The 27,979-nt window shown below is 47.7% G+C and overlaps 1 protein-coding gene across 1 annotated transcript in view; it reads right to left on the bottom strand.

Moving 5' to 3' along the window:
• NDUFA10 (NADH:ubiquinone oxidoreductase subunit A10) overlaps positions 1 to 24,968 on the bottom strand; it is a 492,721-nt gene extending 467,753 nt beyond the window's left edge. The window contains exon 1 of the mRNA XM_030209674.1: positions 24,787 to 24,968. Within this exon, the coding sequence (XP_030065534.1) occupies positions 24,787 to 24,840 (54 nt within the window). The 5' untranslated portion in view covers positions 24,841 to 24,968. The remainder of the gene's footprint in view (positions 1 to 24,786) is intronic.
• Positions 24,969 to 27,979: the final 3,011 nt, after the last annotated feature.

Here is a 27,979-nt window from a genome sequence, read left to right as displayed (position 1 = left end):
GCCTGTCGCGTGAGCGTTCCCGCTCAGTTTAATAAAAAAGCAAATAATAAACAAACAACAACTCCAAAGGGGAGGTGGGCAGCTTGTGAGAACAATCAGCCTGCTGTCCTCGGAGAATACCTGCTACAGGTATGTATCTTCACTTTCTCCGAGGACAAGCAGGCTGCTTGTTCTCACATGTGGGGTATCCCTAGCAACCAGGCTCACTCAAAACAATGAACATTGGTCAATTGGGCCTCACAAGGCGAGGACATAACAGACTGGCCTGAAACCATAAACAACTGAGAGTGCAGCGTGGAACAGAACAAAAATGGGTCTAGGGGGGTGCAGCTGGATTCTAAATCCCAAACAGATTCTGCAGCACCAACTGCCCATACCGACTGTCACGTCAGCTATCCTGCTGAAGGCAAGGGAAAATTAGTTTCTTACCTTGGTAATTTTCTTTCCTTTAGTGTCATAGCAGATGAAGCCATTACGTATGGACTGTGTCCATCAACCAGCAGGGGAAGATAGAGAACACTCAAATTTCACAGTGCCACATGGTCAGCTAGCTCCACTGCCTCTTCAGTATTTGAAGCTTCCAAAGTATAACAAACCGCAATGGGAATAACATGAAATTTCCTCACAGCGAACGATGGCCCCATAACAAGGGCATGAACTCAAAAGGAGGGAATGAACACATCCTCCTGGAGGGAATAAACTCGTCCTCCTCTTTGTATTTATGGAGGGAATACACACATCCTCCTGGAGGGAATGAACTCAACCTTCTACACATGAACTGGAGGGAATGAACTCATCCTCTTATAAGTGAACAAGAATCCTGAAGACTGTTTTCCAACTTTCTGCCAAGAAAGGATTAGAACTTCAGGAAACAAGAACAGAACCTGAAACAGATTCACATCATAAAGACAATCACACAGGGAGGGCTCATGGCTTCATCTGCTATGACTAAAGGAAAGAAAATTACCACGGTAAGAACCTAATTTTCCCTTCCTTGTCATCAAGAAGATGAAGCCATTACGTATGTAACAAAGCAATCCCTATATAGGGTGGGAACAAGCCACACCACGCTCTAGCACTTGTGCTCCAAAACGCGCATCCCTCCTAGCAGCCACATCCAGCCTGTAATGTCGGGCAAATGAGAGCTTCGAAGCCCATGTTGCTGCACTGCAAATCTCATGAAGAGAGAGTGCTCCAGTTTCAGCCCAAGAGGAAGACATCGCTCTTGTAGACTGTGCCTTAAAGGCTACAGGCGGAGGCCAGCCGGCCGGCAAGCAGATAAGCTGAAAAGATAGCTTCTTTGAGCCAGCGGGCAATAGTGGCTTTAGACGCTGGAGACCCTCTGCGAGAACCTGATAGTAAAACAAACAAATGATCAGAGGTCCTGAAAGAATTAGTAACTCGTAGATACTGCAACAGAGTCCTGCGCACATCCAACAGGTGCAACTGCCCAAAGGATTCTGGAAACTCCTCCTTAACAAAAGAGGGTAGAAAAATAGGCTGGTTTAGGAGAAACGCTGAAACCACCTTAGGCATGAAGGAAGGCACGGTACGAACCGTGACCCCGGACTCTGAAAATTGCAGAAATGGGTCTCGACGGGACAGCGCCTGGAGTTCTGACACCCATCTCGCCGAAGTAATGGCCACCAGAAAAATGGCCTTTAGTGTCAAATCTTTCTCTGAAGCTCGCCTTAGCGGCTCAAAAGGAGAACCCTGCAGAGCCTTCAAAACTAGCCCCAGGTTCCAAGCTGGACAAAGTGCCCGCACAGGAGGACGGAGCCGAAGCACCCCTCTAAGAAACCGTGCCACATCTGGATGAGCAGCTAAAGACACGCCTGCAACCTTACCATGAAGGGAGGCCAATGCTGCCACTTGCACCCGCAGGGAATTATAGGCCAAGCCTTTTTGTACACCATCCTGCAAAAAGTCCAGAATCGGCGAGACAGGAGCCCGCATGGGTGTGATCACTTTTGAAACACACCAAGCCTCAAACTTGCGCCAGATCCTGGCATAATCCAAGGAAGTGGACCGCTTGCGGACCTGCAGGAGAGTGGAAATAACATTATTGGAATAGCCTTTGCCTCTCAATTGCGCCCTCTCAATAGCCATGCTGTAAGACCAAAACGGCAGGCGTCCTCCATGGCCATCGGTCCCTGCGACAACAGGATCAGTACCAGAGGTAAAGGAAGGGGAGCCTCCACTAGCATCTGTCGGAGGTCCGCATACCAAGGCCCCCTGGGCCAATCCGGGGCGATGAGAACCACTTCTCCTGGGTGAAGCCGAATCCGCAAGAGCACACGCCCTATCAAGGGCCATGGAAGGAACACATACCAGAGGCCCAGAGGCCAGGGTTGAGCCAAGGCATCCAACCCGGCTGAGCGAGGATCTCTCCGTCTGCTGAAAAGCACAGGACTTTGGCATTTGAGCTTGTCGCCATAAGATCCATTACGGGCTTGCCCCATTTGGCACATATCTGCAGGAATACTTTGTCTGCCAGTTCTCATTCCGCTGGATCAATTTGATGCCTGCTTAGATAATCGGCTTGCACGTTGCTCTGACCTGCAATGTGAGTTGCCGATAGAAACTGTAGATGCAGCTTGGCCCAGTGGCAAATTTGTTCGGCCTGCGCGGCCAGCGCTCTGCACTGAGTGCCGCCTTGTCGGTTTATGTAGGCCACTGTTGTGTTGTCCGACATCACTCGGACAGCCAATCCTTCCAGGGTCACTTGAAAGGCCAGAAGCGCCTGAAACACCGCTTTCAACTCTAGGCGATTTATAGACCACTCCGACTCGTTGGGTGTCCAAAGACCCTGGGCATGCTTCCCCTTGCAATGCGCGCCCCAGCCCTTCAGGCTGGCATCTGTTACCACTAGGCATCAATTGGGGAGCGCCAGCGGCATTCCTCGCCGCAGCATGCTGTCTGAGAGCCACCACTCCATGTTGAGTCGGGCCGCAGGGAGCCAAGAGAGTCTGCATTGATAATCCTGAGATACTGGAGACCATCGTTGAAGCAGGTAATACTGCAGAGGTCTCAGGTGCGCTCTCGCCCAGGGCACCAAATCCAAGGTGGCCGTCATCGATCCCAACAGCTGGACAATGTCCCAAGCTCGCGGGCGGGGCATCCTCAGGAGCAGACGGACCTGATTCTGAAGCTTGCACCGCCTTTGCTCGGGTAGGAATACATATCCCGAGTCTGTGTCGAACCATTCCCCCAAATATTCTAGAGATTGCGAGGGGGTCAGGTGACTTTTGGCTACATTGATGACCCAGCCCAGAGATTGCAGTACTGCGACCACTCTGGCTGTAGCTTGATGGCTCTCTGTTGTGGAGTCCGCTCTGATGAGCCAGTCGTCTAGGAACGGGTGAACCCGGATACCTTCTCGCCTGAGAAAAGCAGCTAGTACCACCATTACCTTGGAAAAGGTTCGTGGAGCTGTGGCGAGGCCAAAAGGCAAGGCCCGAAACTGGAAATGTTTTCCCATCACCGCAAACCGCAGAAACTTCTGGTGCGGGGGCCAAATTGGAATGTGCAAGTAAGCTTCTTTCAGGTCCAGAGACGTGAGAAACTCTCCAGACTGAACCGCCGCACTGACGGAGCGCAGGGTTTCCATGTGAAAATGCCGCACTCTTAGAGACTTGTTTAATTCTTTTAAGTCCAAAATAGGGCGAAAAGACCCACCTTTTTGCGGCATCACAAAGTAAATGGAGTAGCGGCCGCAGCCAAAATCAGCGGGAGGCACCAGGGGAAACCGCCCCAATGTGAATCAAGCCTTGTAAGGTCTCCTCTACCGTAGCCCGTTTGGTGGCAGAACCGCATCGGGACTCCACAAACACGTCTCTTATCGGGGCATCAAATTCTATTCGGTATCCTTCTCTGATCAGGTCCAAGACCCACTGATCTGAGGTAATCTTGGCCCACTCCTCGAGAAAGAGGGAAAGACGTCCTCCTATAACAGGAATCGAGGAGGGGGCCAGCGCACCCTCATTGACAGGGTCGCCCTTGAACTCCAGGTCTTGAGCCTGCTGCTGCGGAACGTTTGTCCGAACGAAAAGAGTTCCTCTGCTGAAAACCGGCCACGAGAAGTGGACCCAGCAGAATGCCCTGGGCGGTACCTTCTAGCTTCACGGAAGTGAGGTCTATAAGAGGAGTGAACCGCCTGACCCTTGGAGGGAGGCCGCGGCCTATCCTCGGGTAAGCGCTAGGGTTTAGCATCTCCCAGGCCTTTCACAATTTTCTCCAACTCCTCACCCAACAGGAGAAGGCCTTGAAAGGGCAACTTCACCAACCTTTGCTTAGAGGCCATGTCCGCCGCCCAATGCCGTAGCCACAGAAGACGGCGAGCCGCCACTGCTACAGCCATCTGTTTAGCCGAAGCTCTGACAATATCAGAAAGGGCGTCAGCCAAAAAGGACAAGGCCGACTCCATTCGCGGAGCCACTTCAGACAAGGGCTCTGCTCCATCACCGGGCTGTTCCACTGCCTGTTGCAACCATGCCAGGCAAGCTCCAGCAGCATAACAACTGCATGCAGATGCCCGAATATTAAGACCAGCAATTTCAAAGGACCGTTTAAGTGCTGATTCCAGTCTACGATCTTGCATGTCCTTCAGGGCAACACCTCCTTCAACCGGGAGTGTAGTTCTCTTTGTCACAGCTGTGACTAGGGCATCCACCTTAGGCATTGCAAAGCGAGCCAAATGCTCCTCACTCAGAGGGTATAATTGCCACATAGCCCTCGAAACTTTCAAAGGTCCTTCAGGGTCAGCCCATTGAGCTGAAATAAGCTCTTGGATGGAGTCATGCAAAGGAAAGGCTCGAGCAGGCTTTTTGGTACTTGCCATCCTCGGATTTCCAGAGGAGGCCACGCCACTCCCAGGATCTTCAATAGAGAGAACCTGTAAGACAATCTGAAATAAGCGCTGGCAGCTCCTTGCGGTGGAAAATCCTCACCGCGGATGGATCATCTGGATCCAGTGGCCCTTCTGCACCTTCCTCTGGTTCCTCTGGCCACAAGGGCCTGCCAGACCCCCGAGTCACCACATCCCGACCACGGGGGGGGGGGGGGGGGGGGAAGGGGGGTGCGCCACTCTCTGAAGGGGAATTTACCCTTCTGCGCTTCTCTTGCAGCCAGCTATCAGGGAAAAACGCCTCAGAGGGCAATCCCAGGCCTGCATCCACCGGAGGGGCAGTAAGGGGAGCCGTAGAAAACCCCTGTGGCTGAGCTCTTTTAAGCATATATGCATTATGAAGCAATAATACAAAGTCAGGGGAGAAAAACTCGCCCTGGGCACCCGGTTCCAGTCCAGGGCTAGTAGCTCTTTGGCCAGCCTCAATTTGAGGGCCCCCTCCGGTCTCCAGACCCTCCACCTCAGCGGGGGTCACGCCATGTGGTGCTTTCAAAATGGCGCCCGCTGCCAGCTCCACCGAGCAGGAAGAATCATCGCTCGCCATGCTCGGGCCGGCTCTTACGCCTGAACAGCACGTTTTACAGAGCCCCGCTGCTGATCTGTGCTTGCCACACTTGGAACAGCGCATAACACTCTCTGCAGCCATTAGCGAAAAAACGGCGGAAAATTCAAAATGGCGGCTTCGCGCCAAAAAACGTCCCGATCGCAGGCCCTCCCCGGAGGAGTCAGAAAACATTCTTAACTCAATGGACCGAGTATACAAGCTCCGGTCACGCTGTTGAAACTGAAAAAAACCTCTTGCTTTTTTCTTTTTTTAACGCTGTGAGGAAAGTAGAGAAAACAGCAAAAGAGGCAATCAAATCAACTTCGGAGGTACAGAACAGTGGGAAAGGCAGGGAAAGGCGAACCAATGTGCTCACATCCACTGGGGATGGGTAAGGCAGGGAAAGGGCTAACCTATGTGCCTTTAAAGTGAAGCTGCTATAGCCTCTAACACCCCGGCTAACAACTGGCAAGCCAGGAGCCACCCCCAGGCAGATTTTTTAAGGAGCTTGATCAAGCTGCAAGCACCCTGCTTGGGGAGATAGAGAATACTGGAGAGGCAGTGGAGCTAGCTGACCATGTGACACTGTGAAATTTGAGTGCTATCTCCCCCTGCTGGTTGATGGACACAACACATACGTAATGGCTTCATCTGCTTGATGACAAGGAATAGTGAGATGTGAATGTGTGGACTGATGACCACGTTGCAGCCTTGCAAATCTCATCAATGGGGGCTGACTAAGTGAGCCACTGACACAGCCATGGCTCTAACTTTGTGAGCCGTGACAGCCCTCCAGAGTTAGCCTAGCTTGGGTGTAAGTGAAGGATATGCAATTTGCTAGCCAACTAAAGATTGTGCGTTTTCCGATAGCGACTCCCCTCCTGTTGAGATCAAAAGAAACAAACAACTGGGCGGACTGTCTAAAGGGCTTTGTCCGCTCCACGTAAAAGGCCAATGCTCTCTTGCAATCCAAGGTGTGCAAACTGCTTTCGTCAGGGCAGGTAGGGTATGAGGACAGGGAAAGAATGTTGGCAAGACAATTGACTGGTTCAGATGGAACTCCGACACCACCTTTGACAGGAACTTAGGGTGCGTGCAGAGGACTACTCTTTTGTAATGGAACTTGATATAAGGTGCATGCACTACCAAGGCCTGAAGCTCACTGACTCTATGAGCTGAAGTAACAGCCACCAAGAAAACGACCTTCCAGGTAAAGTACTTCAGATGACAGGAATTCAGTGGCTCAAAAGGAGCTCTCATCAGCTGGGTGAGAACAACGTTGAGATCCCATGACACTGGCGGAGGTTTGACAGGGGGCTTTGACAAAAGCAAACCTCTCATGAAGCGAACAACTAAAGGCTGTCCAGAGATAGGCTTACCCTCTACACGGCAATGATAAGCACTAATCGCACTAAGGTGAACTCTTACAGAGTTGGTCTTAAGACCAGACTCTGACAAGTGTAGAAGGTATTCAAGCAGGGTCCGTGTAGGACAAGAAAGAGGATCTAGGGCCTTGCTGTCACACCAGATGGCAAACCTCCTCCATTTGAAAGAATAACACCTCTTGATGGAATCTTTCCTGGAAGCAAGCACGACTCGAGAGACACCCTCTGAAATACCCAAGGAGGCGAATTCTAAGCTCTCAACATCCAGGCCGTGAGAGCCAGGGACTGCAGGTAGGGATGTAGAAGCGACCCCTCGTTCTGAGTGATGAGAGTCGGAAAACATTCCAATCTCCACGGTTCCTCGGAGGAGAACTCCAGATGAAGAGGGAACCAAATCTGACGCGGCCAGAAAGGTGCTATCAGAATCATGGTTGTGCAGTCTTGTTTGAGTTTCAACAAAGTCTTCCCTACTAGAGGTATGGGAGGATACGCATACAGAAGGCCTGTCCCACAATGCAAGAGAAAGGCATCTGACGCTAGTCTGTCATGGGCCTGAAGCCTGGAACAGAACTGAGGGACCTTGTGATTGATCTGAGTGGCAAAAAGATCCACCGAGGGGGTGCCCCACGCTCGGAAGATCTTGCAGACTACGCCCATGTTCAGTAACCACTCGTGAGGTTGCATTATCCTGCTCAACCTGTCAGCCAGACTGTTGTTTATGCCTGCCAGATAAGTGGCTTGGAGGAACATGCTGTGACAGCGAGCCCAAAGCCACATCTGGACGGCTTCCTGACACAGAGGGAGAGATCCGGTGCCCCCCTGCTTGTTGGTGTAATACATGGCAACCTGATTGTCTGTCTAAATTAAAATGATTTGGTTGGACAGCCGATCTCTGAAAGCCTTTAGAGCGTTCCAGATCGCTCTTAACTCCAGAAGATTGATCTGCAGACCACTTTCCTGAAAGGACCAGGCTCCCTGAGTGTGGAGCCCATCTACATGAGCTCCCCACCCCAGGAGAGATGCATCCGTCGTCAGCACTTTCATGGCTGAGGAACTTGAAATGGTTGTCCCATGGTCAAATTGGATCAAATCGTCCACCAGTGGAGAGAATTCCGAAAGCCAGTGGACAGTTGGATGAAATCTTCTATATCCCCCGCAGCTTGAAACCACTGGGAAGCTAGGGTCCATTGAGCTGATCTCATATGTAGACGTGCCATGGGCATGACATGAACTGTGGAGGCCATGTGCCCCAGAAGTCTCAACATCTGCCAAGCCGTGACCTGGTGAGATGCTTGAACCACGGACACCAGGGACAAAAGATTGTCCCCCCTTGTCTTGGGAACATAAGCTCGAGCTGTCTAGTGTTCAACAGGGCTCCAATTAATTCCAATGCTTGGACTGGGGTGAGATGGGATTTGGGATAATTTATGATGAACCCCAGTAGCTCTAGCAACCGAACAGTCATTCGCATGGACTCCAGAGCACCCTTCCTTCGAGGTGCTCTTCACCAGCCAATCGTCGAGATAAGGAAACACATGCACTCCCAGTCTGCGTAGCGATGCTGTGACTACAGCTAGGCATTTGGTAAACACTCTGGGCGCAGACGCCAGGCCAAAAGGCAGTACACGGTACTGAAAGTGCTGTGTTCCCAGCCAAAATTGAAGATACCTCCTGTGAGCTGGAAGTATTGAGATGTGTGTGTAAGCACCCTAAGTCCAGAGAGCATAGCCAATCATTTTCCTGAATCATGGGAAGAAAGGTACCTAGGGAAACCATCCTGAACTTTTATCGGACAAGAAATTTGTTCAAGGCCCTTAGGTCTAGGATGGGACGCATCCCCCCCGTTTTCTTTTGCACAAGGAAGTACCTGGAATAGAGTGCCAGACCTTCTGCCACTGGTAGAACAGGTTCGACCGCTTGGGCCTTCAGAAGGGCGGAGAGTTCCTCTGCAAGTACCTGTTTGTGCTGGGAACTGTAAGAATGAGCTCCCGGTGGACAATTTGGATGTTTGGATTCCAGATTGTGGGTGTATCCTGACCGGAATATTTGAAGAACCCACCGTTCGGAGGTTATGAGAGGCCACCTTTGGTGAAAAAATATCAACCTCCCCCCCGACCGGAAAGTCGTCCGGCACAGACACTTTTACTGAGGCTATGCTGAACTGGAGCCAGTCAAAAGCCCGTCCCTTGCTTTTGCTGGGGAGCCGCAGAGGCCTTAGGCACACGCTGTTGACGAGAACGAGCGCGCTGGGACTGAGTCTGGACAGGCTGCCGAGAAGCAGGAGTGTACCTACGCCTAGCATATGTCGCGTGCTCGAGGACCTTGGCATACTGTCAGGCTTCCTCCCCGGGAGCACTGGGTTTGTGAGTCCGTGGGCCACTACCGTGGAGCGGCAGTGGCAGGCAAGATCACCTCCAAGGTAGAGATAAGACAAAACTGGACCGGAACCCCGGACTGGAGTTCTACACAGGAATACACGGAACTGGAACGCACCGGACGGGTGCGCACTGGAGTGGAGCCCGCTGGACTGGAACACACTGGAGGGCCCCACTGGACTGGAACATACAGGAGTAAAACCCGCTGGACTGGAACACACTGGACCTAGGCTTCACCACCTTTCCCCGAGGGTTGAGCCCTCAGGTTCGGGCGGCCGGCAGGGCTTACAGGAAAAACCGGAACTGGAACTTGCAAGCAGGAACAGCAGGAATGAGGATCCAGGAGTGCCCCCTGGCACCTCCGGCGAAGGCAAGGCAGCCAGGCAGGGAATGTCCGGGTTCTGGCAGTCGGCAGGTTAGACACAAGGACTAGTAGACTGTACCCAAGCTAATAGGAAAGCTATGCCCAGGCAAACCAGTCATACACAAGACACATACACTAGGTAACTCAGGAGACTAGTAAAGCTATACACCAGCTAACAACAAAGCTGTGCCCAAGCTAACAAGTCATACACTGGAAACAAACACAGAGAACTAGCAAAGCTATACACAGGCTAACAAGCCACACGGTGCCTAAGCTGGCTAGTCTGACACTAGGAACAAACACAGAGAACTAGCAAAGCTATACACAGGCTAACAAGCCACACGGTGCCTAAGCTGGCTAGTCTAGCCCTAGGAACAAACACAGAGAACTAGCAAAGCTATACACAGGCTAACAAGCCACACGGTGCCTAAGCTGGCTAGTCTGACACCAGGAACAAACACAGAGAACTAGCAAAGCTATACACAGGCTAACAAGCCACACGGTGCCTAAGCTGGCTAGTCTAGCCCTAGGAACAAACACAGAGAACTAGCAAAGCTATACACAGGCTAACAAGCCACACGGTGCCTAAGCTGGCTAGTCTAACACTAGGAACAAACACAGAGAACTAGCAAAGCTATACACAGGCTAACAAGCCACACGGTGCCTAAGCTGGCTAGTCTAACACTAGGAACAAACACAGAGAACTAGCAAAGCTTTACACAGGCTAACAAGCCACACGGTGCCTAAGCTATCTAGTCAAACATAGACACTCACACAGAGCAAACACTGAAACAGTGTACAGAGCACTAGATGAAATGCGAAGGCCAGGGCTGTAGTCTCTAAGTGATTAATAAAGCCCTTCCACACCAGAGGCACAGCTGCAGCAATCACCTTGCATCCAAACAGAGGCTTGACACACAGAGAAGTCAGCCCAGCGGGAGCCATCTTGGATACTGGCATAGAGGAGTCGGCGGCAGCCATCTTGGAAAAGGCATAGCCCACACAGGTGAGGTACAGTAGGGCAATCAGCACACAGTGCCAGAGAGAAACTAAGACAGAGACAGACACAGAGACAAGCAGAAGCCAGCACAGCCACTGACTCCCAGAAACAGGGTAAGTCTGAGGGTGGTCACGGCCACAGACGTAATAGCATAGGAATAGCCACACTTAAAAAATTACCTTATAAAAGGGGTCATTTACTAGTGCACACTAATGTCATTAGTGTGTGTTGTATTTACAAGATCTGTTATTTACTCCAGGGTACACTGCACATATCATACATTAGCACACACACACTCTTAGAAAATGACCCCCTAAGAGAGCAAAAATCAATCCGTAAATATCCATAAAAGACATGAAAATAATACTTTCTGGAGCTTGGCTGAAAGTGACTAACAAGTTGAGCAAATTTTAGAGATCCCGGTACCATATCAGAAATGTATGCAAGTTTACCCCTTGAGCAATAAAGAATATAAATTTTTGTACTTCGCTCCATAATACATACCCTATTCAATCAGTATTTTCACGATTCATTCTGGCTGTTTGATATGTGAATTAAGTCCAACAAAAAAAGAAAGAAAAAAAATGTAACCGTGCCAGAGAGGACAGCACACACTAGGAGCTGCCATTGTTCTTACCATTCTTGCTCTATAATTTTATCTTACATTTATATTATGCAATGTTTTATCCCCTTTAACTACTATTCTAAGAACACATATAGAAACGGCAATGCGACAAGATGAAGGCCAAGGCCAGAAGGATGCTAGGCTGCTTAGAGAGGGGTATAAGTAGAAGAAAAAAGGAGGCGTTGATGCTCGTGTACCAGTCGTTAGTGAGGCTTCGCTTGGAGTATTCTGTTCAGTTTTGGAGGCTGTATCTTGCTAAGGATGTAAAAAGACTTGAAGCGGTTCAGAGAAAAATGACAAAAATGGTATGGGGTTTGCGCTGCAAGACACAGGAGAGACTTCAGAACCTGAACATGTATACCCTGGAGGAATGAAGAGAAAGGTGATATGATGCAGGCATTCAAATATTTGAAAGGGATTAATCTACAAACCTTTTCCAGAGACAGGAAGGTGGCAGAACTAGAGGACATGAATTGAGGTTGCATGGGGGGGGGGGGGGGGCACTCAGGAATAATGTCAGGAAGTATTTATTCATTGAGAGGGTGGCAGATACCTGGAATCCCCCCCCCCCCCACCTCCCTGTGGGAGGTGGTGGAGATGAAAAAGGTAACAGAATTCAAAATTAAATGGGATAAAAACAAAGAAATCCTGTATAAAAGGAATGGAACTAAACAAGCTTAGCGGTGAATAGATGGCAACACCAGTAATTGGGAATCAAAGCAACTGGGCAGACTTCTATGGTCTGTGCCTTGATTGTGACTGGACAGAATTGGATGGGCTGGTCAGAGTGGGGCTTTGATGACGTAAGTACATAAATAATGCCACACTGGGAAAAGACCAAGGGTCCATCGAGCCCAGCATCCTGTCCACAACAGCAGCCAATCCAGGCCAAGGGCACCTGGCAAGCTTCCCAAACGTACAAACATTCTATACATGTTATTCCTGGAATTGTGGATTTTTCCCAAGTCCATTTAGTAGTGGTTTATGGACTTGTCCTTTAGCAAACTGTCTAACCCCTTTTTAAACTCTGCCAAGCTAACCGCCTTCACCACGTTCTCCGGCAACGAATTCCAGAGTTTAATTATGTGTTGGGTGAAGAAAACTTTTCTCCTATTTGTTTTAAATTTACTATACTGTAGTTTCATCGCATGCCCCCTAGTCCTAGTATTTTTGGAAAGCGTGAACAGATGCCTCAACATCCACCTGTTCCACTCATTATTTTATATACCTCTATCATGTCTCCCCTCAGCCGTCTCTTCTCCAAGCTGAAAAGCCCTAGCCTCCTTAGTCTTTCTTCATAGGGAAGTCGTCCCATCCCCGCTATCATTTTAGTTGCCCTTCGCTGCACCTTTTCCAATTCTACTATATCTTTCTTGAGATGCGGCGACCAGAATTGAACACAATACTCAAGGTGCGGTCGCACCATGGAGCGATACAATGGCATTATAACATCCTCACACCTGTTTTCCATACCTTTCCTAATAATACCCAACATTCTATTCGCTTTCCTAGCCGCAGCAGCACACTGAGCAGAAGGTTTCAGTGTATTATCGACGACGACACCTAGATCCCTTTCTTGGTCCGTAACTCCTAACATGGAACCTTGCACATGACGTAGCTATAATTCAGGTTCTTTTTTCCCACATGCATCGCCTTGCACTTGCTCACATTAAACGTCATCTGCCATTTAGCCGCCCAGTCTCCCAGTCTCGTAAGGTCCTTAATTTTTCACAATCCTGTCATGAGTTAACGACTTTGAATAACTTTGTGTCATCAGCAAATTTAATTACCTCGCTAGTTACTCCCATCTCTAAATCATTTATAAATATATTAAAAAGCAGCAGTCCTAGCAGAGACCCCTGAGGAACCCCACTAACTACCCTTGGAAGGAGCAGGAAGAAAGAACTCTGAAAAAGACTAAGTAGCGCTGCATTTTGATTAAAAATTTTAATCCCAACTGATCTTACAATTAAAGGACCAATATAAGCATCTCTCACTCCCCTCCTCCCCCAGTACACCGTTTGCATCACTCCCTCCCTTCACACCACCCCAAGGTCCATTGTCCTCTTTCTTCCCTCTCCCCCATCCCAGTCTAATATCGCTTCCTCTCTCTTTCTTCCTTCCCACCACTCCACCTCTGTGTCCACCATCGCTCCCCCTATATGAGTTGGCAATCCAGCTATTTTCCCGCCCAATTGAACTGGTTTTTAAAGTTGGTAGCAGGCAATTTTCAGCGTGTTGCGTGTTTTTGGGGGGCAGTAGTCAAACGAGGCTGTTATTTCCAGTTCCAGCTCTATTTCCCTTTGTATTTCAAGCCTCATTCTGGGGCTCCAATAGCTTCTCTTGTTGTCCAATACCATTCTGGGGCTCCACCCAATAGGAAAGACTGTTGTAGGTGAGTCATGTGATGTCATCACCACTATATTGGGCACACACATAAGGGGGGGCAAGGTTGCCAATTCTGCGGTAAAACCGCGGAATTGGGCAGTTTCCCACAAGCCCCCACGTGAAAAATGCAATAGCTGTGGGTAGCAGTTTTTTCGGCTGTTTTCCTGCGGGGGCACGTGGGTTGGTGGATTTTTCCCCTCGCCAATCCTATTGGTCAAATTTGACCAACAGGATGGCAAGGAAGGCGGAATCCAGCCCACTTTTTTTTAATCTTTATTTATAAATTTTGAATTAACAATCATTTAACATGAGTGCAATTACAGTACTTAAATTACAGCAAAGAGGAGAAAAAAATACTGGAGGTATAACCTCACATAGGCAAATAATTTCATTTAGTTAGTCCACAATAAAGCGAGACAAAACACAAGGAAAAAAAATCAAAATTAGAAACATTTTTCAACTTTGTAGCAGGAGAACTACTAAACCCACAATCGAATTTAACAGCATTAGCCTACAGGATTGTTCTGGTTAGAACGATTTTCATCCTCCTTGGAAACAATAAAGTCTTGCAGTTTCTTCGGGTCAGTAAATATACAGTTAACAGAATCAAAGGAAAGAAAGCATCTGCAAGGAAATTTCAATAGGAAAGTTCCTTTCAAGGTAAGAGTCCTCTGCTTTAAACCCAAAAACTCACGTCTTCATCTCAAGTTCTGTTTAAATCTATAAATATTTGTATACTGGCTCCGAGAAACAATGCTTTCATATGTTTGAAATATAAACAGAAAATATAGTAGTGCGCTCAGTTATTACTTCAAGGGAGCTTTCAAGAAATTCAGTTAAATTAAGTCCCAGTTGAGATTCTATTAAATTTCCTTTTCCTGTAATATATTGAGCTCTAGTAAATGGAGGATATGCTTCTTTCGGGATAGCCAAAATTTCATGGAAATATTTCTTTTAACATATCGATAGCTGACAACATGGGAGATTTCGGGAAATTAAGCAGTCAAGTTTAATTTTCTGGCATTATTATCCAGGTATTCTAATTTCCTGTTAATAATCTCTCTTTCGTGACTGCCCCTGCAAAAGTTTGTAAAGTTTTTATCTCACCTTCTAGCTTAAGAATTCTTTCCTCCTATTTTTGAACAGTCTCAGACAGAGGTAAATAGGTATTTTTCAAACTAGTCGTTTCTTCTGTAAACATTTTTGTTACCTGGAGAAGAGAGCCCGTCAGTTCCTGAATCGCATCCCACTGGGTGTCCAATGTCACCACGCTTGGTTTTCCGCTTCTCTTCCAGCTCATGGTAGCAGGCCCCAGGTTTGAAAAAAAAAAAAGACGGCTCCTCCTGTCTTTTATTCGATGTTAATTCTGGGCTAGAAGTGGCAGGGGGGTCTCCTCCAGGCATCAAAGAACTCACCACTTCGGGTTGTTCTTGAGTCTGCTCCACTGCCTGTAGAAAACTGTTTCCCGGTCTGGGAGGTGTCGTGCTCGACGGAGAGCTCAAAGAGATCTCCTCTATGCTGTGGACTTCCCTCTCCATGGGAGGGAATGCCAGTTCACAGTGAGCGTCGGAGTTCCCGGTACCTGAGCAGCAAACATCGTCAGTGTAGTCTGGCGAAGTACAGGGTTCCCTCCAAGGGTTAAGGAGGCCTGCCCCCTGGACTTCCCTTTTCTTTTCCCCATGTAAATGGGGAGAGAAAAAAATCGTTCCTGCTGACAATTCACGATAATTCAAGAGCTCAGGTACTTGCTTCTGCTCAGGACGCCATCTTGCCTCTAGCCCACTTTAAATACTTGGTGCCGTCCGTCCCGCATCCCCACTCCCGAGTCTCCGAAAATCTCTTTGAGTGTCTCTACGCGAAATGATCACTGGTCCCCATCACCTGTCCGATATCTGCTGAGCACTCTATCAGAGGGCAGATCAAGACAGGGATCTGGCACCAGAGCAGAGAAGAAAGTACAGAGTAACACACACCGGCAGCAGTGCCAGACAATCTGTGAGTCAGGTTTCGGAGGGGGGAGGCAGCCGGAGCGGAGGAACAGTGGCCCAACGAGGACGACGCATCATTATGTGGATTGAGGAATCCCCACTAGGGATGTGGAAGGATCCCGCGCAGTACTAGCATCATCGGCCGCAGTATTGGCGTCAGTCATTGTCCTCCCCTCCCCAAACATACCTCAGTACTGCTGGTCTAGAGGGGCAGGAAGGAAAGATCCCCATTCTTTCCTGCCCGCTGCTCTGCCGGCTGGCTGATGCTGCTGCTCGCTCCTGCCTCCCACTTTGTTTTTAAAATGCCTGCAAAACAATGCTGAAAGCTCCCGTGAAGTATATAAGCTATACTACAGTCCTCCCAAGAAGACCAACCTTGACCCTTGAAGGCCGCCCTGGTGGTACCCTCTGCCACCTCCTCTGTCTCTCTTTGCTCTTCTGTGCCACAGGCAGCGCCGACATATTTTAAAAATGGCTGCCAACACTTCCGGCAAGCCTGCCACTGTAGTCTCGGCAGCCATTTTGAAAACCCAGTGACACCGCCATCCGCAGAACAGAAAAGCAAAGGGAGACGGAGGAGCGTCGGAGGGCAGGAAAGAGTGGGCTTCTTTCCTGCCCCCGCAGCCGCAGAGGCCACTACACCGCTAGGTCGGCCTTGAAGGATAAAGGTAGGTCTTCTTGGGAGGGTTGTAGTGTGTGGGAGGGGGTTGGTGGAGGTGGCAGGTTTTGGCACAGAAGAACTCATCACAAGGACAAAATATAAGAAAACCAATGGACTACATTAGGGGCTTATAGTCCATTTAGTTATGCTTAAGCAAATGAAAGAACTGCATGAAAGTACATGTTTATTTTTATTATTTTGACTTCTGAAAAACACTTGTCCCTGAAACATGCTCAAAACAGAATAATCCATTTGTACAAAAGAGATGAGGTGAAGATGTGATTCCATGGGCTCCAATGACAGGAGAGTTAATTTTACTTCCAATCTTTGTAACACCAGGCTTCTCAAGGCAGATTACAACAAAAGTTAAGATGAACCCATCAGTAAACAGGATATCCTCAGTGAAATTTGGCCATATATAACCGTATTATATAGAACAGTGTAGAAAAAGGAGCACAAAATACAGCCTTTGTTAGCACTGTTTCCATCAGCTACAATAATTTTAAGCAGTTTTAGTGATATTCAATTTTATTTCATGATATAAATATCTAAGTATGGGAAGCTTTCAAATAAATTAAAAAGCTGTTGAGTAAAAAAGAAAACCTTTTATTCTTCACCTTTTTAAGGCACTGGGCTGAAAAAGGGGGCGGGGTAGAAGGGGGAGGGAGAAGAGAGAAAAGAGATGCTGGATGTGGGGGGGCACCAACTGATAGTTTGCAAGGGGGTGCCAGAGACCATAGCACTGGCCCTGCTGCCAACTGAGACTTCAAGCTCTCTCAGCAGCCATTTTAAAGACAAAGTGGGAGGAGGCGGGTGCAAGCAGCAGATCAGCAGCAGCACAGCGGGAAGGAAAGAGTGGGATTTTTCCTGCCCCACTAGACTACCAGGAAAAGGGAGGGCACCCACCCAGGGATAGAGAGCAAAGAGGTTGCCTTCATCCGGTCTCCAAATAATATCAAAGAGTTAAAGCCAATTTGGGTAGTCTGTGTTTCCCCTCCCCGCTCAGCTGTTGTTCTGTGTACACTCAAAACAAAGCAAACAAACCTATGATGAGCTGCTGCATCCACGTTGTTGTTGTTTATTGCTGTTTAGCATTTTTATTTAATATCACTTATATTTTCAAACATGCAAGCTTGTGCAGCATACGAATGTACACAGAGGAAGTATAATAAGGGAATATCTTTTCAAGGTAGAGTAGTAATTTGCTATAAATGGTAATCGGTGCGTCATTTAGAGGGGCTGGTTATAGGGACACCATAGCACAAGTTATATTCGTGCAGAGATTTTGTTTCTCCTGGTAACAGATTATCATGTTATGAAGATCACGTGCTCAACATTCAGAGTTTCTAGCTATCTATTTATGCTGATTATGCTGACGATATTGCTGATTATAATTATGATGATTATTGGATTACTAGTAAAAAAGGCCAGTTTCCGAAACAAATGAAACGGGCGCTAGCAAGGTTTTCCTTGGAGTGTGTATTTTTGAGAGAGTGTGTGTGAGAGAGAGAGAGTGAATGTGCGAGTGTGTGTGTGTGACAGAGAGTGAGTGAATGTGGATGTGAGTGTGTCTGTGAGAATGAGTGTGTGTGTGACGTGTGTGGAAGTGCGTATGTGTGACACAGTGAGTGTGAGAGAGTGTGTTTCACACAGATACAGTGATTGGGAGAGAGAGAGTGAGACTGTGTTCGAGTGTCTGTGCGCGAGAGTGAGACTGTGCGCGAGTGTCTCTGAGAGAGTGTGTGTGTGTGTGGGAATGAGAGTGTGTGTGAGAATGAGTGTGTGCCAGGATGGTCCCCCCTCCTGCAAGGTGCCCCCTCCCTGTCTCCCTGCCATGTGTAAGTGTGTATTTGTGAGAGAGTGAGTGTGTGTGTGAGAGTGTGTCTGTGGGAATGAGAGTGAGTGTGAAAATGAGAGTGTGTAGCAGGATGGGCCCCCCTCCCTCAGATGTGGCCCCCTCCCTCTCCTCCTGCCAGGTGCAAGTGTATGTTTGTGAGTGTGAGAGAGTGAGACTGTGTGCGAGTGTCTCTGTGAGAGAGTGTGTGTATGGGAATGTGAGTGTGTGTAAGAATGAGTGTGTGCCAGGGTGGCCCCGTCCGCCAGGGTGGCCCCCTCCCTCCCAGGTGCAAGTGTGTGTTTGTGACAGAGAGAGAGAGTGTGTGTGGGGGAATGAGCGTGTGTGCCAGGGAGGGGGAGGGGCGCCTCCCTCCCCTCCCCCTCCCAGATTTAAGTGTGTGTTAGTGACAGAGAGAGAGTGAGTGTGTGTGAGTGTGTTTGTGAGAGAGAGTGTGTGTGTGTGTATGAAGGAGAGTGTGTGTCTGGTGAAGGTGAGTGTGTGCCAGGGTGGTCCCCTTCCCTCATTGTCTGCTTCCCTGCCAGGGGCCCCCCTCCCTCTCTCCCCACCTCCTCCTCCAGCCCTCCCTGCCACTTGATCCCGTTCTTCAGTACTCCTCCCCCTGCCTGCTATCACTGATGTTTACCTCCTCCTCTTCTGTCCCTCCCTGCCTCTTGATCGGCGATCTTCGTGACTCCTCCCCCTGCCTGGTACACACCTACCTTCTCCTCCTCCGGGCCGCCCTGCCACTTGATGTTGTATCTTTGGTACTCCTAGGGCTGGCGCTATAAAAAGAAGCGCTCAGCTGTCCTGAGCGCTAACTACAAAAAATGTTTAAGAAAACGTAAAAACGCAGCACCGCAGGCAGCCTTGAGGCATTGGCTGCTGGCTGTGCAGGCTCCTCCCGTCTCTTACGTCACTGCCCCCGGAGCGACGTAGGGGCATTGACGTAAGAGATGGGCGGAGCCTGCACAGCCAGCAGCCAATGGCTCAAGGCTGCCTGCGGTGCTGTGTTTTTTGTTTTTTTTTTACATTTTTTGTTGTTTGCGCTCAGGTTAGTCGTCAGCTGATTGTTTTTTTTTTGTAGCACTGGCCCTGCTGCTGAACATGAAAAGCAGCAGTGGCCTGCAATGGGAGCTGGGGCTGGGGCTGGCGCTGTCGCGGTGGAGGAAAAGTGGGCTGGCAGGGCCCGTCTAGGGCCGGCCGTGGCTACGCCCCTGGCAGCAGTCTTGAGCAATTCTACTCCTCCCCTGCCTGGGTTGGTGTTTGCTGGGGTGTGGCGTTCAGTGTGTTTGCGGTGTCAACCTGGGGGGGGGGGGGGGTGTTTTGGTGACGGGCGGCGACTTTGGTGGGTGGGGGAAGTTGGGAAGGGCGGATAGTGTGTTTCCAACCTTTCTAATGGGACGTCATTTTACGTTGAGCGCTGTTACTTGCTGAGTGTCATTGCTCCACCCTCGACATCATTACGTTTGACGCGTGGGCGGGGCAGACACTCATGGAGCAAAAAAGTGGTCTCAGCCGCCTCACTTTAGAACGTTGGGAAAGTGAGGCTTCATTAGAATGTTGGAGGTGCGTTTTATATAGAGAGATGCTACTGGATTATGAATTATGCTTCTGATGCTGATTATGAATTATGCTGCTGATGCTCATTATTATGATTATGCTGATTACGAGAATTTCATATTGACCTTAATATTCATATTGACCTTATTAATATTAATGAAATGTGGCTATTTTTTGGGCTGGAAAAAATTTTGCCATCTGGCAATACTGGGGGGGGGGGGGGGGGGGATGCAGAATGAGGGCCGACCAGCGGAGCAGCACACATGGATGTGGAAGACTCAGCACATAGGTGAGGTGGAAGATGGAAGGAACAGCGGATGAGCAGATGTATTTATTTATTACATTTGTACCCCGCGCTTTCCCACACATGGCAGGCTCAATGCGGCTTACACAGTAACAATATAAAGAAATTACAAAGTCGTAAGTAGAATATACAGTTTGTAGTAAAAGCAAAAATAATGGAGTTAACGGATAAGTAAATTGAGCAGGGGAGGGATTGGGTGCAGAAGGAAATGAGCGTTGGGAGGTAGGCGTAGGAAGATAGAGAGGAATGGATATGTGGTAGCAAAAAGGATAATGGGAAACATGGTCAATGTATAACAGTTGTCAATAAGAATCATGTGGGCAAGTTTTGGTTAGGTTGAATCATTAGGATAGGCTATCTTGAAGAGATGGGTCTTCAGTGCTTTTCTGAAGGGCACAAGGCCATTAATGGTACAGATAGGTCTTGGTAGAGCATTCCAAAGCTAGCTGAAAAGGAAAAAGGGTCATTCCATGCCAAGTGGTCTAAATCTTCCCACCATCATGTCTCCAATTTTGTTCAAATTTTATCTGTTGCGCGAGTCAGGTGTTAAACGAAGTTTCCCAAAATTTGAGGTCTCTAACTGCAATAGTTGCAGATCTAGACCCCCTTTTCTGAAAGGTTGTCAGTCCATGAGCGCGCAACATTTACCAAAATGCCATTTTGGGGGTCTAATAAAAGCCAAACACATTTATAAGAATGGCTAAAAAATTCAAATCCTGTACAGTTTTTGATGCTAATTCCGATGAAATACATTTTAACATTATGGATGCAAAATCCAGTCAAACAAGTTGACTCAAAGTGTGCATCAAAATTGGTCACGACTCATCGGAACATATTTGGACCAATATTCAGACCGCAACAACTTCCATGCAAACAAAGATACGGACTTGAAATTTTGAACAAGCATTATGCTGGACATAATACTGCCAGATTTGCAACTAACCAGCATCTATAACCACCCTGCAGGATCTCTTCAAAGTTGGCACTGTCAGCGCAAATGATAAAATGTACCAAAGTTCAAAGCCAATTATTAAAAAAGAGTCTGCCTGAATCAGATTGTGAACAGTATCATCAGAGAGAAAATTGTGCTCTATAACACTGATATGCTTTTGTTTTGCAATGTCACCATTAAGTAGCCATTTACTCAGGTCAAAGTATGTTATGTTTTGTGTGCGCGATGTATTGCGTTGGTCCAGGATGGCTGAGCCATTACTGGTTATCACACTGAAACCAGCATCCCCATCGCCATAGGGGCCACGCCCGATAGCCATGCAGTAACAGCCACGGGTGGGTATCTTTACTGCAGGATCCCAAGCCTGATTGTGGGTTTCTTTACTGTAGGATCCCAAGCCTGATTGTGTTTTTCTTTACTGCAGGTTCCCAAGCCTGCCTTCTTCAGTTACTTCACTGCAGGTTCCCAAGCCTGCCTTCTTCAGTTACTTCACTGCAGGTTCCCAAGCCTGCCTTCTTCAGTTACTTCACTGCAGGTTCCCAAGCCTGCCTTCTTCAGTTACTTCATCATTCTGAAAGCATCATTGGTCTGCAAGAGAAAGGTTTCAGGGAAACTATATTGCCGACCAGATGATGTCACTGATGGAGCTGGATAAACAGCAATGATAAGTTGTTCTGGGATCCAGCAAGTATTGCGTCTTACCGGCCAATAAAATGAAGTAGCGGGACCACGAGGATGCATAAAGCTTATGAAAGCATCTTTCTGTTCAACTGACGTTTCACAAGCATTTCCAATCCACCATAACAGTGCACAATAAATGACTGGACATTCAACGAATAAAATACGAATGAATAATTATATCAATACTTTTAAGCGACTATTAAGACTCAATTTCCTAGAAATGAAGAAAAATTAGCGCATCAAGCGTACTAAATATAACATACTTTGACCTGAGTAAATGGCTACTTAATGGTGGCATTGCAAAACAAAAACATATCAGTATTGTAGAGCACAATTTTCTCTTTCAGATGATACTGTTCACAAGCTGATTCAGGCAGACTTTTTTAATAATTGGCTTTGAACTTTGGTACATTATACCATTTGCGCTGACAGTGCCAACCTTGAAGAGATCCTGCAGTATTATGTCCAGCACAAGCATAATGCTTCTTCAAAATTTCAAGTCCGTATCTTTGTTTGCATGGAAGTTGTTGCGGTCTGAATATTGGTCCAAATATGTTCCGATGAGTCGCGACCAATTTTGATGCACACTTTGAGTCAACTTATTTGACTGGATTTTGCATCAATAATGTTAAAATGTATTTAATCGGAATTAGCATCAAAAACTGTACCGGATTTGAATATTTAGCCATTCTTATAAATATGTTTGGATTTTATCAGACCCCAAAAATGGCATTTTGGTAAATGTCGCAAGCTCATGGACTGACCTTTCAGAAAAGGGGGTCTAGATCTGCAACTATTGCAGTTAGAGACCTCAAATTTTGGGAAACTTCGTTTAACACCTGACTCGCGCAACAGATAAAATTTGAATAAAATTGGAGAACATGATGGTGGGAACTTTTTTTTAATTTTAGACCACTTAGCATGGAATGACCCAAAATTGGATTTTGTGGAAGGATTTTACTTATACCTTTGCAATTGGGGAAGTGCAGATTAAGGCAAGTACGTGAAGATGTCAAACTGTTCCTGGTTGGAAGGTCGATAAGGTGGGGGCTTCTCCGTGTAAAATCTTGTAAATCATTGTATGGACTTTAAAGTTAATTCTTTCTCTGATGGGGAGCCAGTGAAGCTTCTCTTGAAGAGGTGTTGCGCTGTCGAATCTTGACTTGCCAAAAATTAGTCTAGCTGCCGTGTTTTGGGAAGGCTGGAGCTTTTTCAATATTAGGGACTTATAACCTAAAAAAACACTGTTGCAGTAATCTGCGTAGTGGGTTGTAGTACTAGGTTCCGGAAGGTGTCCAAGGGAAGATATGATTTCACTCGTTTCAAAATCCACATTATGTTGAACATCTTTTTGTTGATGACTTTAGCATGGTTTTCAAATGATAAATGACTATCAATTGTTACTCCAAGGATTTTCAAGTTGTCTGATATGAGAAGTTTAACCTCTGGGGTGCTAAGAGTAGTTGGGATAAATGGAGAATATTAAGAAGGTAGGACTAAACACTGTGTTTTCTCTTTAATTTCATCCTGAAAGCATCAGCCCAAGAGGTTAAAGTGGTCATACCTGTGTTTATTTTATCAGAGATTTCAGATAAGTCAGTTTTGAAAGGGATGAATATGGTGACGTTGTCAGCGTAAATGAACGAATTGAGGCCATATTTGGCTAGTGCTGTGGCCAGAGGAATCATCATTAGGTTAAAAAGTATTGGCGAGAGCAGAGATCTCTGTGGCACTCCGCATTCCGATAGCCATGGAGATGACATGTTTGTAGGTACTATGACTTGGTATGATCTTGTAGTGATGAAGTTTTTTATAGTAACATAGTAGATGACGGCAGAAAAAGACCTGAACGGTCCATCCAGTCTGCCCAACAAGACAACTCATGTGTGCTACTTTTTGTGTATACCCTACTTTGATTTGTACCTATGCTCTTCAGGGCACAGACCGTATAAGTCTGCCCAGCACTATCCCCGCCTCCCACCACCGGCTCTGGCACAGACCGTATAAGTCTGCCCAGCACTATCCCCGCCTCCCAACCTCCAGCCCCGCCTCTCACTATCGGCTCTGCTATCCAATCTCGGTTAAGCTCCTGAGGATCCTTTCCTTCTGAACAGGATTCCTTTATGTTTATCCCACTCATGTTTGAATTCCGTTACCGTTTTCATCTCCACCACCCCCCATGGGAGGGCATTCCAAGCATCCACCATTCTCTCCGTGAAGAAATACTTCCTGACATTTTTCTTGAGTCTGCCCCCCTTCAATCTCATTTCATGTCCTCTCGTTCTACCGCCTTCGTATCTCCGGAAAAGGTTTGTTTGCGGATTAATACCTTTCAAATATTTGAACGTCTGTATCATATCACCCCTGTTTCTCCTTTCCTCCAGGGTATACATGTTCAGGTCAGCAAGTCTCTCCTCATACGTCTTATTACGCAAATCCCATACCATTCTCGTAGCTTTTCTTTGCACCGCTTCGATTCTATTTACATCCTTAGCAAGATACGGCCTCCAAAACTGAACACAATACTCCAGATGGGGCCTCACCAACGATTTATACAGGGGCATCAACTCTCCCTTTCTTCTGCTGGTCACACCTCTCTCTATACATCCCAACAACCTTCTAGATACAGCCACCGCCTTGTCCAGTTAATGATGTTGCCACCTATCCCAAGTTTGTCCAAATGTTTAGTAGATGTATGTAGATGTGGGTCCCCCACTCCTCATCCAACATCGGATCGCTATTTTTGTCGCTGGTTTTGGCATTAGTTTGGGCTGAGAAATTTAACGCTACCTGGCAACCCTCCAGACTCGGTCCAACCCTTTTTCCCAATTACAGAATGGGAAAAAACAGTTTACAGATGATTTAAATACATAATCAGACGCTAGCATAACCTATTATGAGCATAATGCATTGCACAGAACAGAGTTAAAGCTATGAAAACAACAGTTTAGTGAATGTCAACTTTTATTCTGAAATAGATTCGGAATTTTTGAAATACTGTATTACGTTCTGACCTATAAAGTGATTCTCAACTTAAGTGAGGAATGTTCGCTCAATCGACGAATAATTCCAGCACTCAGAAAAAGTATCTCCCTCCTTACGTCCAACACTTATAATACCCGACAATCGCAAATCCTACTCAGTAGCGACTGCATTGCCATTTAAACCCTACTCCATTACAACTCCCGTCGCTACTTCCCACATCAAATTCCTTACAGTTTTTCCTGCGACGCGGGGTAATAATGGCAACCTCAGAAGTCGCATCGACATCTTTAGATCTCCGTCTGACAAGAACGATTTACGCCAGCCGTAACCAAGCTTAGAATCACTTTCCTTGGAATCAAACCCCCTTGGTCGTAACTAACCGAGGCCCTTTTCCGTGGCGCACAGAATAATGACGTCGCGCGAGGGCATGTTTGTCCTGAGTGCGCCTGAGCGGGATTAGAGGTAAAATCTTGAGAATCTAAATAAGCAGCAAACCCCCAAATTTAGTTTCACGCCCACCACTAAACAGATCTATAACCCGCGTCTATTGAAATAAATTCAAGAGCCCAAACCCACACTACAGTAACACTGGCAAGGAAAGGGCAATTAAGCATTAGGGGAAATGAAAAATGATAGGTGTATCGTAAGGCAAGGTTTTCCATGGACATTGGACAGGATCTTCTACCACACCTCTGAATATACGCCACGATGACGTGCGTGACCCGGCTATCCAATAGTAATGCTTAAAAAGTAAACGCAATAAAGTTAGCGCATTCCCGCCCAGATATGCAGTATAAATACCATATGACAGCCCAGACCAGTCAGTTTTATTTTTTCCGCGCTGACAGATGATCCGGTATTTTTTCTTTTCAGTCAGTCAAAATTTGTGCTTTTCACTCAGTCAAAATTTGTACTATCTCATAAAAACACGGCTTTGACGACTTTAGAGCGTTGAAGTTAATATATAAGTTTTCTAACCAATCTTTACTAGTTCTGTCTTTACAGGTATCGGAAGTTATGGAGAATAATATTATCACTGCTCCCCCCCCCCCCCTTGCCTTTGTGCCCAGGGATCAGGTGACTTCAATTCCTGCTCTCCCCCTTGCCTCACTACTACTACTACTACTACTTAGCATTTCTATAGCGCTGCCAGGGTTACGCAGCGCTGTACAAGTTTAAACATGGGGAAGGACAGTCCCTGCTCAAGAGAGCTTACAATCTAAAGGTAAAAACTATGTAGTCAGTGTAGGTATCAGGAATGGGAAGGTGGTTAGGCACCAAAAGCAAGGGAGAAGAGATGGGCCTTGAGTAAGGGCTTGAAAATGGGCAGGGAGGGCGCATGGGCTCAGGAAGTCTGTTCCAGGCATAAGGTGATGCGAGGCAGAAGGGGCGGAGTCTGGAGTTAGCGGTGGTGGAGAAGGGTACAGAAAGGAGTGATTTGTCCTGAGAGCGGAGGTTACGGGTGGGAACATATGGGGAGAGGAGGGTAGAGAGGTAATGGGGGGCTGCAGATTGAGTGCACTTGAAGGTCAATAGGAGAAGCTTGAACTGTATACGGTAGCGGATCGGGAGCCAGTGAAGCGACTTGAGGGGAGGGGTAATATGAGAGTATCGGTTCACGCGGTAGATAAGACGTGCGGCGGAATTTTGGACAGATTGAAGGGGGGATAGGTGGATAAGCGGGAGGCCAGCGAGGAGAAGATTGCAATAGTCAAGACGAGCGGTAACGAGCAAGTGGACGAGGGTTCGGGTGGTCTGTTCAGAGAGGAATGGGCGAATTTTGCTAATATTATAGAGGAAGAAGCGACAGGTCTTAGCTGTCTGCTGGATATGGGCAGAGAAGGAGAGGGAGGAGTCAAAAATGACTCCGAGATTGCGGGCTGAAGAGACGGGGAGGATGAGGGCGTTGTCAACAGAGACAGAAAATGGGGGAAGAGGAGAAGAGGGTTTGGGTGGAAAGACAAGGAGCTCAGTCTTTGCCATGTTCAGTTTCAGATGCCGGTTGGACATCCAGGCAGCGATGTCTGAAAGGCAGGCCGAAACTTTGACCTGGGTTTCAACTGTGATGTCGGGAGTGGAGAGGTAAAGCTGGGTATCATCAGCATAGAGATGGTACTGGAAACCATGTGATGAGATCAATGAGCCCAGGGAAGAGATGTATATCGAGAAAAGAAGCGGTCCAAGGACAGATCCTTGAGGGATCCCCAACAGAGAGCGGGACGGGGGTGGAAGAAGAGCCATTAGAAAATACTCTGAAGATGCGTTGGGAAAGATACGAGGAGAACCAGGAGAGGACTGAGCCCTGGAACCCAAATGAGGACAGTGTGTCAAGAAGTAAATTATGATTGACGGTGTCAAAGGCGGCAGATAGGTCGAGGAGGATGAGGATGGAATAGTGACCTTTGGATTTGGCAAGGAACCGGTCATTGCAGACTTTAGAGAGTGCTGTTTCTGTTGAGTGTAGTGGGCGAAAGCCGGATTGAAGCAGGTCGAGGACGGCCTGAGAGGAGGAAGTCAAGGCAGCGGCTGTGGACAGCATGTTCAAATAAATTGGAGAGGAAGGGTAGAAGAGAGATGGGGCGGTAGTTGGAGGGACAGGTGGGGTCAAGTGATGTTTTTTTGAGAAGTGGTGTGACTACAGCGTGCTTGAAGGTGTCAGGGACAGTGGCAGTGGAGAGAGAGAGGTTGAGGATGTGACAGATTGAGGGGTTAACTGTAGGAGAGATGTTGGTAAGCAGATTGGTGGGAATGGGATCAGAGGAACAGGTGGTGCACTTAGAGGAAGAAAGAAGGCGAGCAGTTTCCTCTTCGGTGATCTCAGGGAAGGAGGAGAAGGAGGCCAGTTTAGGTTGGTTGAGGGAGTGGGTTAAGAAGTCACAGGGAGGAGAAGGCTTGGAAGTGAATTCAAGGTTTATCTTCTGCACTTTATCGCGGAAGTAGTCAGCTAGTGTTTGAGGAGAGAGAGGGGGGGAGCGGAGGGTACTTTAAGTAGGGAGTTGAGGGTGGCGAAGAGGCGACGAGGGTTGGAGCCAAGAGAATTGGTTAATTGAGAATAATATTCCTGTTTGGCAAGGAATAGGGAGGACTGGAAGGAGGATAGCATGAATTTGAAATGGGTGAAGTCTGACAGGGTGCGAGATTTCCTCCAGAGTCGTTCAGCAGAGCGGGTGCAGGAGCGAAGATAACGGATGCAAGGGGTTAACCAGGGCTGAGGATTAATGCGCTTAGTGGGGCGAGAGACAGATGGTGCTAGGGTATCCAGAGCAGTGGAGAGAATTTCATTGTAGGTAGAGACAGCCGTGTCGACAGATTCGGAAGACGAGATGGAAGGGAAGAGAGTGGAGATGTGAGAGGATAGGGTAGGGGGGTCGACAGCTTGGAGATTCCTGAAGGCAGTGGTTATAGTTGGGCGAGGTTGAGGGGG

Source organism: Microcaecilia unicolor, chromosome 7, assembly GCF_901765095.1.
Source record: "Microcaecilia unicolor chromosome 7, aMicUni1.1, whole genome shotgun sequence".
Lineage (NCBI taxonomy): Eukaryota > Metazoa > Chordata > Amphibia > Gymnophiona > Siphonopidae > Microcaecilia > Microcaecilia unicolor.
Note: the sequence above shows the minus strand (reverse complement) of the source record. Positions and strands in the feature narration are given on the sequence as shown.